General features: G+C 41.1%; 1 protein-coding gene across 3 annotated transcripts in view; it reads left to right on the plus strand.

The window, feature by feature from the left end:
- TBCE (tubulin folding cofactor E) overlaps nucleotides 1-10,646 on the plus strand; it is a 50,580-nt gene that overhangs the window by 14,693 nt on the left and 25,241 nt on the right. For all 3 annotated transcript variants that reach the window (XM_006016348.3, XM_025213436.1, XM_025213439.1), the window contains exons 4-6: nucleotides 1,484-1,672; nucleotides 4,641-4,729; nucleotides 5,353-5,452. In XM_006016348.3, the coding sequence (XP_006016410.1) occupies nucleotides 1,484-1,672; nucleotides 4,641-4,729; nucleotides 5,353-5,452 (378 nt within the window). The remainder of the gene's footprint in view (nucleotides 1-1,483; nucleotides 1,673-4,640; nucleotides 4,730-5,352; nucleotides 5,453-10,646) is intronic.

A 10,646-nucleotide genomic window follows, 5' to 3' on the forward strand; every position in this document is an offset into this window, starting at 1 on the left:
AGTCAGCCCCTCCAAAATTGGGGTCCATTTATTAAATGGGGAAACTGATTTTCTGCTCAGAATAGAAACACCCTGTTTTGATCTGTGTTCCACAGTGTAGCACCTCTGGGTGCTGGCAAGGGGGGCACAGGGGTCAGCCCCAGGCTCTGATAGCAGAATCAGGCAGCCAAGGGGCTGGCTGGGACACAAGGGTGCTGAAGTGTGGGGCTAGGTGGCAGGCATTTCCCACATTTTGGCACCCTTGTCCCCTAGCCAGTCCCTGTCACATGCATTTCAGCGGTGTTAAGTAGTCTGTTGTAAGATAGTACTGTCCCCGCCAGTACTATCTTATAGCAGAGTTAATTGATTTACTGTGACCTAATACTGGTGCACATGTAGGTGATGCTTTACTGGGGAGCTAATCAGTCAACTCTACAGTAAAATGCGCCTTCTGGTATTACTGTTCAGGAAGCTGAGGAAGTCGGTTGATTCACTTCAGAGGTGTTAACAACTGTCTTTCCTTTTTAATGGTCTTGATATTTTGCTAATCAAACTAACCTTTCTTAGTTTCAACTTTCAATTTAAGTTGGTCTAATAAAGGATATCAGATTCACCCAAAAAACCTTGTCTGCCTATAACCTTTCTTAGCGCAGTTTTGCTGTCTGCTAGGTTCTGGATTATTTTTTCTGTTTCACAGCTCTTTAGCTCTTTTCAAAATTTATAGGTCCAACCAGGGACTCCAGTATTCAGTCTCAGCTAGGCTTTTAGTTAAGCAAGTGAGTCAGATTAGGCTCTGTTTGTGCTCTCTGCAGTCATAACTTTTGAAAAAAAACCTTTTTTCTTCATTCTGCCTTTTAAAAACCACAGTTGTGTGCAAGAAAATACATTAGCTGCCTCAGGGGTTTACAGGATTATGTAGCAGCTGGATAGTGGTGTTGAAATGGTGGATTTGGGTGCTTACAGGCATGTCTGTATCTCTTTGTCATGTTGAAAAATGCCACACTGTTTTGTACATGCTGCTTCCCAGACCAGAAATAGTGTAGCCATGTTCATTTAGTACTGTTCTGGGGCTAATTAGCTTTATGGAAAGGCATTGTTTGTCATCTTGCTATTCCATGCGAAGGCACTGTAATACTTCTGTTTCAAGAGCCAGTGCAGAAGGTTTCTGTACAGCAACCACCTGACATGGTAAGGTAGTGGTATGGACTTGCCTGAAGTATCTTTGGGATTCTAGGCCTTCATTCTTGCATGGTCTCTATTTCATTGTAGCAGTTCAAGTGTTGTCAGTAATACAGTGCTGTACTGAAGCACTCCAGAGATTATGTATGCTTTGTTTACATGTCTGTGGTGAAACTGAATAACTGTATTCTGCCACATCAGGAATAATCCCATGTTTTTTCTTATTTAAAATAAAAATACAAATTGCTTAACTTTCAGGACAGGAAACTACCAGTATAATCATAGACTGACAATTGTTTTTATGTTTCCGCCCTTTCTCTTCCAGGCATCCTACAGGGGGGTCCTTTATCCGTCCAGACAAGGTAAATTTTGGTGTGGGTTTTCTTACTGCAGTGAAGAACCGCTATGGATTGAATGATGAACAAGATGTGGCATGTGGGAAAGACGATGAGTTAGTCCTTGGAAAGAAGACTGTGGAACTTGTTGGCTTTGACTCAGTTTTAGAGGAACAAAGGCAAGTGTAATATATACTTGTAACTCTGAAGTTTGTTGGGAGGAAGGCATTAATGCTGAGTTGAGTTTTGCCTTTAATTGGGGGTCAACCTCTTATAGATGAGAACAATGCATCTTTCCCAGAATACAGTACTTAAGGAAATATTGTGGGGGTTGTTTTATTCTGAGAGTTTATACACAGCCTTTTTTAGAAAGTAAACTTAAAAATGGGTCCTTAAATTGTAGCATCTAGTGTGAGGCCTTCTTAGTTCCTATAGATCCCAGTGACAGATTATTATAATTCAACTTTCTTATATAGTTAGAACTCACTAAAACATTGTGCATTGACTACATTTGAATCATTTTTAGGATTAATGGCCATTTTTCTATCATTCTTAAATGGTAACTTTATTTTTAAGCAGAAACTAAAGGATACAATGCTCTGTTACGGAGAACTCCACAAAAAATTGTCCTCTTTCCAAACGGTTGCCATTTCCTAGTGTTTTTATATGGACAAACCACCTTAACTTTGATCTAGTAATGCTATTGACTGAATGAAAGGAAAAATGTATTTAAGAAAATTTAATCCAGTCTGGGCCTACAATGATATGAATGATCACTACAGGACAGAATTAAGGTTTCTGCTAAAAGAGAAATAAGGACAATAAGGAAGGAAAGGCTATTAATCCTAAATATAATTCAAATATATTGCTCACGCGCAAGATTCCAGTGAGTATTTAATGTATGGGAAGTTAATCTGCCAGAACAAATAAGGTTGCTTTGTGCATTTCCATATCTTAATGTGTTTGGGTTTCTTTTAGGTTATGCTTAATGTATAACTTACCTGGGCTTATAATAATTTCTTTGAGGATAAATATGACATCTTTGTAATGTTACCCTAAATTACTGATATATATTCTTAGCACTATATTTGATAAAATAGTTTTGAATTCTGTTTTAAATATTCAAAGGATTGGATAACGTGGGCCTGATATCAAGATTTTTGGGTCACCTTATTTTTACAAAATTATATGAATGTAAATTATCTTTATTTTTTGTTTTCAATTAAAATTTTTTTAGGGGTGGGGTTAATCTTTTGCCTGTAGGGTTGAGCCCACATTAAGCAAGACCATGAAATGAGAATGTGAACATTATTTGGGATAGACACTAAAACTGTTTCCAATTGAATGAAATGGCCAAAACTATGAGATGAACAATAAATTTAATGGGTAGTTCTTTATATTATGATAATCATTATATAATAATATATTAAGATAATCTTTATATTAAGATTACATAGATATATCAAGTGCATGGGTTGGGGGGGCGTTAAAAGTGTTATTTTACATTGTTTCATGGGTGTACTTGGTAGCCATGTTGGTCTGAGACGAAAAGATATTAAAAAACTAGAACTCTTGGTTCCAAAATGATACCTTTTATTAGACCAACTGGAAAATGGCAAGAAAAATGTCCTTTTTTGCAAGCTTTTGGGATCAAAGTCCCTTCGTCAGGCTCTGGGAAAAGTGTAGATGGTGCAAGATGGTAAAAAGTCCCCATAGGTAGGAAATAAACTTAATTTTTGCACAGAAGGAGCTGAAGATGGAAGGCTGTCCCTCTGGGTCCATGAGAGTGTCATATATTTTATATTCTTAACATTTAACATTCATCCGAAGGGCAAAGGAAAGGCACTTGACCTGTAAAGGACAACGAAGCTCTTTGGCTGGTAGCATCTTTATCACATGCATATATTTTGCATTCCTTACCAGTAATTTATGCAGGCTGACAAGACTAAATGTTATATTTAGTACTACAGTGGTTTATTTTTGAAAAAAAAATGGGGCCATAAGGTTCCTTTATGAACTTTTGATATATAAATTTGCAACTCTTCCTGTTTTTAGTGATCCTTTCACATGTATATGTAATACTTATTAACATAAGCCAGCTATCTTCCATCAGATGAAGAATGTCCATTAGTTGTTGAGGTTTCTGGCTCATATTAGCATGTTACCTTGAGATTTAATTTTCTAGGATTTCAGAAAATCAGCAGTACTGTGCTTGGTTGGGAGATGCTAATATAGCACTACTGTTGGCATACAGATATGCAAGACATGATCCCAGTGTCTAGTTGCTCCAAACTTAAATTTGACTTCACACAACAGGAGGTGATGACAGGCATTTGAGGGCTTGGATAAGAGAAGAGCGAGAATTAGAATAAATTAACAATTATCATACATAAATCGATATTCATATTTTATTAATGTTGTACAGGGTATATTTTTTTAAATGTTAGTACTCCATGCTATACTCTCTAAATAAAAAAGGGAGAGGCAGAAAGCCAGAGTACCAAATGGCAAGGGGCTGTCTTCACCTGTTCTAAGTAGCTTCTGTCACTCCTTGCTGTGTATGGGGCAGAGGAGGAGGAGAAGGTGAACTAGTTTTTGATGATAAGGAACAAACTGCCTGTACACTGTTATCCCTGTGGGGCACCTGCAGCATCTTGGTAGTGACAATTCAGTAGATGGCACTCTTCCTCTCTGAGTTGACATTCAACCAATTTTTCCTGCTCTGTGCGCCTCAGAGGCTGCTGATCAATTGAAAATGCCATTTTTGTCAGCGGCATAAAACAACTGATTAACATTCTTGTAGTTGATCTTTTGCAAAACTTGTAATGTTAATGCTGGTGCGCTGACCAGTTTCCAAACTGGGTAACTGCATTTTTCATACTTGAATTTGATTCCAGATGGATGGAGTCATTTTCTTTGCTACTTGTCCAGCATTGTTTTTCCAGTGTTTCTGCCTTTTACCCTGGTCAAAAGAGTGTTTCTGTGATCAGTTGAAGATGATACAACTATCTGGCTATAAATAGTTTTCATAATAGCAACCCCAAAAAAGTTTTTAAAAAATGTATCCTGTTTAGGCTTAATATCAATGTGCTTCTAATTCATCTGCCATTTTTCTCTTTGTTTATAATTTGACACTTTTTCATATAGTCAGCTGAACAAATTGGAAAACATCTCAGTGAGAGAATGTGCAGTGAGCCATGTAGGTCAGAAGGAGGAAATTAACAGAACGTGTCCTAGTATCCTTTTCTAAAGGTGCTGTATTATGTACTACCACTTACTAAAATAAAACATGTTTTTAGCATTCCATACTTACTTTATAGAAATTAAGCAATTATATTCTATTATCAAACGGTTATTTTCAGATCAGTTTAATTACTTTGCATTGTATATAGGGGTGTAATTCAATCTTCATTCTTTTTACTGTTTAAAATCCTAGAATATATTTGGAATAGGGTTACTGGGTAGAAAAGAGGGGGTAGGGAACTATGCTTATTTAATTAACTATTGTCATTGACTCAAGACTTCAGAAGGTGCAGTTGTGGTAGAAATTATGGGAATTTTTAAAAATAATCTGGCATAGGACAAAGCCATATAATCTTTAATGTAATTGCTGGAGAAGAGCTTTGTAGGCACAAGAAGCTGTGTGTGTGTAATGAATAAGGTATTCAAGCTCCTGTGTATTGTAGTTATATGTTACTAAAATACATAGTAGAAATTATACTGTTTTAGGACATCAAAATTGTATACTCGTACAAAAGTAAGTTTATAGCTAAAGATATAGCTTGCTTTATCTTTATCTAAAGGTATAGCTCTGGTCTCTGATATATTTCTGATATATTTTCTTAATGTGAATTCTCAGTTATCAAGAGTATAGACTTATCAAAAAATCTGTTGTCATCGTGGGAAACAGTGATAGATATCGCTAGTCAGGTACAGAATCTGGAAATACTGCATCTCAGGTATGACGATATGTATTTTTTATTTCTGCTTCTTTTGTTAGGGATATATGGCTTGATACTTAAATGAAAGCTTGATTTAAGGATCTAAATTTCCTTTAAAAAATAATGGGAGTTAAGTGCCTGGCTACTTCTTATAAATTGGCTCTTATTTTTTTCTGTTCTTGCCATATCTTCCAGAAGTATTGAATACTGAGGAAGGACTAGATCCCCAAGGAGGTTTTGTGCATCGTTTTGCCAAAACCAGAAATATGGGGGTAGTCCTAAATTCCAGTTTGTTTCAAAGCTTGAAGAAAATACTGTACAACTTGACAAATCATGATTCTATTAGAAAAGTGATTATTATTTCACAAGACTGCTACAGTTGAAAAGTACAAATATGCCTTTATTGTTTTAGTCTACTTCACATATTTGACAGTACTTTGCACCTAGCTAGTTCCAGAGTTTCCAAGCAGATTGGAGGAAGTAGACTGTCTAAAAAGTTCTTGTAAATGTCAACAGGGAAATTGAATCCTTTTAAAGAAAGTTTATAAAAATATAACAGTTTAAATAAAAAAGGAGGACATACTGTTTAAAGTGTGTTGGGTTAGGAACCAGAGTTTTAAAAATTCAAGTTGGCATAGTAAGATGTGCTCTGTAGAATTTTATAACAAAGAATGTTAAACTGCTTTGCTGCTTCCAGGGTGACACCTTCATGCCTTGTTCAAGTACTGAGGGCTCACTTGGTTGTTGTGAACTTGAGCTAACTATTAATTATCTGGTGTTTTTCAAACCTGTTTTTTCTTGTGTTTTCGTTCAGATAAGTTTTAAAGATTCTCTTGTAGGAAAGCTTTAGTCTAAGTTTCGTTTTCTGGGATTTTTTTTTTGTGCTTATGCTGATTGCTTTTTACTTTGGGATTTAATCTCCCGGGGTTTTTTTGTTTGTTTGTTTGTTGGTTTTTCATGTCTATCCCAAAATCAGCTTTTTTCAGGCATCTGATTTTTATCTAGAGAAATATGTTTTATTAAGAATGTCTGTTCAGTACCAAACTGAAATATACTCTGAGGCCCAGCCCACCTGCCCTGAAACAATTCTGGCTAGAATGTTGGACCACAGTGAGTAACAGGAAAAGTCTCTCTGATAATATTTGTGTGTCAGTGAGTTCCTGCTCTACAAATAACGCCCCCACCCCTTCTCTCCCCCCTGCCCCCAAGGGAAAAAGGTGGCTTTAAATGGAGCAGTATTGCCAGGAGATGGGGAAGAAATTCACAGATTAGCACAGATGTTCCCAAATGTGTGGAGGGTTCCCCCACCCCAATGGATTTAGAAGAAGATATAATGGGGGCAAATTCATCCAGGGTCATTCTATATTGTAGACTTGCAGTGCCCAACAGTGGTGCCCTCAAGCAAGCTGTGCTGCTTTGTGCCTCCTAAACTGGAAGTAGGGTTTCTGTGTCCATGTGGTATTTGAGGTGGGGTATTTAACACTGGTGAATAATGAGGTGAAATAATCTGTCCCTAAACTAATTAATCTGCCCATGTCTCCCTATATTGACTGCTTCTGGAATTATCTGGTTGCCAGCTCAAAACTGTGTTGCGCCCTTTAGGGTGTTACTGTCAGGCATCATAACCTTTCATGTAGACATGGCCAGAGTGTGATCCTGAGGTTTTCTCATAACTAGCTGTCTTTGGATGTAATTTTGCAAGAGGAAAGATGGGAGCCTAATCAGAAATACTTAGGCAGAAAAATTAATAATCTATAATTGTTCTTTACAGATTTGAGGCCTGGAAAATATGATTTTTGAGGACAGGCTGAAAGAACTAGGATTACTTAGTCTGGAGAAGAAGACTGAAGGGGAATTTGATAAAAGTTCTTGCATACTCAAAGGGCAATTACAGAGAGGGTAGAGATGGGTCTCTGGCTATAGGGGACAGGACTAGAAGCAGTGACCTTAACCTGCAGCAAAGGAAATTTAGGTTGAAAATGAGGAGGAACTTTTTGACTATGAGCTAGTCAAGCATTGAAACAGGCTACATAGAGAAGATGTGGAGTCTCCATGCCTGGAAATTTGCAAGAGCAGGTTAGATAAATTTGACTGGGATGGTTTAGTCAGGGATCATCCTGCCTTGAGCAGGAATTGGGCTAGATCAGTGGTGCTCAACTTTTTTTTTGGCAGGTCAGATGGGCAGTGCCGGTCCATCCAAAGGCCAGATGTATCCAGTGGCCCTTATCTGGCATCTAGGGCAGGTGTGGCAGGGCCCCATCCAGGCACACAGAGGGGGCAGGGGGCAGCCTGGCTCAATACAGCCCTGCCTCAGGGGAGGGGACATGGTCCAGAAAGGGAGCATGGCCCAGCTTTGACCTTAGCCCAGTGGCACAGAGAGTAGGGGGCATGGCCTACCCCAGATTTGGCTGTGGTGGTGGAGGGGATATGGGAATTTGGCAGCAGGGAAGGGTGGCCACTGCTGTCTCTCTGCCAGATTTCCCAATCCATGGGAGCCCCACAGGCCAGATGCAATGCCTTCCCAGGCCTCATTTGGCTTGTGGGCCAGAGGTTAAAACACCCCTCAACTAGATTATCTCATGAGGTCCCTTCCAGACCTATATTCCTATGATACTAAGGTGATCTGTATTTATGATTATTTTGCCTCCCTTGTAATTGAGATCTGTCCTTTGTTTTTGTCATTAGGCCTATCTAATAGGTTTGAGAGATTTGAGAGCAATCAGAGATATGTGGGACAAAGGTGACTTTGTTGCTTTGGGGATAGTCTAATTTTGTTTTCATGACTGTCAGAGGCAGCTGGAACCTTGGAAAAGTACACTTTTTATAAATCAGTAGTAATTTTTAGGCAGTTGCAAATGTACTGAGGGAGGAGGCCTGAGACTGCACTTATCACTGGATGTGTCTACATGAGACACTTTACTGCGCAGTAGAATCATAGAACTGGAAAGGACCTGTAAGATCATTAAGTCCAGTCCCCTGCTGTGGGCAGGAAGTTATTGGGCTCAGACAAGCTCAAAAAGGTACCCGTCCAGCCTCATCTTGAACACGTCCAAGGATGGTGACTGCACCACCTCTGTTGGGGAGTGTGTTTCAGATTCTGGCAACCCTGGCAGAGAATAAGTTTTTTCTTATGTCTAGACTTAATAGACTTATCTACTGCACAGTAAGGTGTCACTGACTACACATATGCACATTTACTGCACAGTAAATTAATCTATTGGGTAGTTAGTTACTGCCCATGAATACAGGTAGCAAACTATCTGCGCGGTAGATACCATTGCATGTGTAGACACTGGGCGGGAGGAAATTTGCTCCCAGTCAACCCTTATGCTAGGAGGCCACAGGGGACTCGGAATTCCCCCTGTCCTGGCACTACTTAGCTCCCAGCTCCCCCAGGATGTGGGAGCCAAGCAGCACCAGGATGGCGTAGCTCTCTGAACCCTCCTCCATAGATTCATAGAAGTAGTGTCGGAAGGAAACTTGTAGATCATCAAGTCGGACCCCCTGCCCTGGGCAGGAGAGAAAACTGGGCTCAAATGACCCCAGTCAGGTAGACATCAAGCCTCCCCTTAAAAACCCCCAGGGTAGGAGCCATCACCACTTCCCTTGGAAGTTGGTTCCAGATCCTAGCCGCCCTGACTGTGAAGTAGTGCCTTCAGATGTCTAGTCTAAACCTACTCTCTAACAATTTGTGGCTGTTATTCCTTGTTACCTCGGGGGGCGCTAGGGGGAACAGGGTCTCTCCCAAACCCTGCTGGTCCCCCCTGGTGAGTTTATAGACGGCCACCAGGTCCCTCCTCTGCCGCCTTTTGCGAAGGCTGAACAGGTTCAGGTCCCGTAGCCTCTCTTCATAGGGTCTGCCCTGCTGTCCCTGGATCATGCGGGTGGCCCTCCTCTGGACCCTCTCAATGCTGTCCACATCCCTCCTGAAGTGTGGCGCCCAGAACTGAACACACTACTCCAGCTGCGGCCTGACCAGTGTTGCATAGAGGGGGAGGATCACCTCCTTTGCCCTGCTAGAGATGCATCTGTGGATGCACGACAAGATACGGTTAGCCCTATTGACCGTGACCTCACATTGTCGGCCCATGTTCATCTTGGAGTCAATAATGACTCCAAGATCTCTTTCTGCCACCGTGTTCTCAAGAAGGGAGTTTCCCAGCTTATAAGTGTGCTGCCGGTTCCCACTGCCCAAGTGCAGCACCCTGCATTTATCAGTATTGAAACCCATCCTATTTTCGTTAGCCCACCCCTGTAACCTGTCCAAGTCCTGCTGTAATCTGTCCTTCCCTACTAGCGTGCCCACCTCACCTCAAATCTTGGTATCATCATCAAATTTAAACAGGCTGCTTTTTACCCTGTTGTCCAAGTCACTAATAAAGAAATTGAACAGTGCGGGCCCAAGGACCGAGCCCTGGGGGACTCCACTGCCCACTTCCCTCCAGGTCAAGGCCTTGCTGAAGTCCAGAAAGACTACATCCACCGCGACACCTGTGTCCCGTGCTTTTGTGACCTGATCGTAGAAGGCAATCAGGTTGGTCTGGCAGGACCTGCCCCTAATGAAACTGTGCTGGTTGCCCTTGAGCATTATCTCTGCTGCTGGCCCATCACAGATGTGCTCCTTGATGATCTTTTCAAAGAGTTTCCCCAGGATTGAAGTAAGACTAATGGGCTTATAGTTGCCCGGGACCTCCCTCTTCCCTTTTTTTGAAGATGGGGACCACGTTGGCTTTCTTCCAGTCATCTGGCACCTGGCCAGAGCACCACGAGTGCTTGTAAAGCCGTGCCAGGGGCCCCGCAATAACCCCTGCCAATTCTCTCAACACACTGGGGTGGAGAGCATCTGGATCTGCTGATTTGAACACGTCCAGCCCCTCCAGAAGCTCTCTAACCCGGTCCTCCCTGACTTTAGGTCTGACAACGTTTCTCCCAAGTCCATCTGGAATCCTGGTCAGAGAGTCCTGGTCCCTGCATAGGAAAATGGGGGCAAAGAATTTGTTAAAGAGGTCTGCTTTCTCCTCTGGTGCAACCACCAGATTGCCAAGCTTATCCTGCAGGGGCCCCACATTACCCGGTGCCTTCTTCATTCTCTCTATATATTTAAAAAAGGACTTTTTATTATCTTTGATCCTTGACGCTAACCCTAGCTCCATATCTGCCTTAGCTTTTCTAACAGCCCCCCTACAGACCCGAGCGGTGGAGTTATCCTCCT

Source organism: Alligator sinensis, unplaced genomic scaffold (assembly GCF_000455745.1).
Source record: "Alligator sinensis unplaced genomic scaffold, ASM45574v1 scaffold93_2, whole genome shotgun sequence".
NCBI classification, from domain to species: Eukaryota; Metazoa; Chordata; order Crocodylia; family Alligatoridae; genus Alligator; species Alligator sinensis.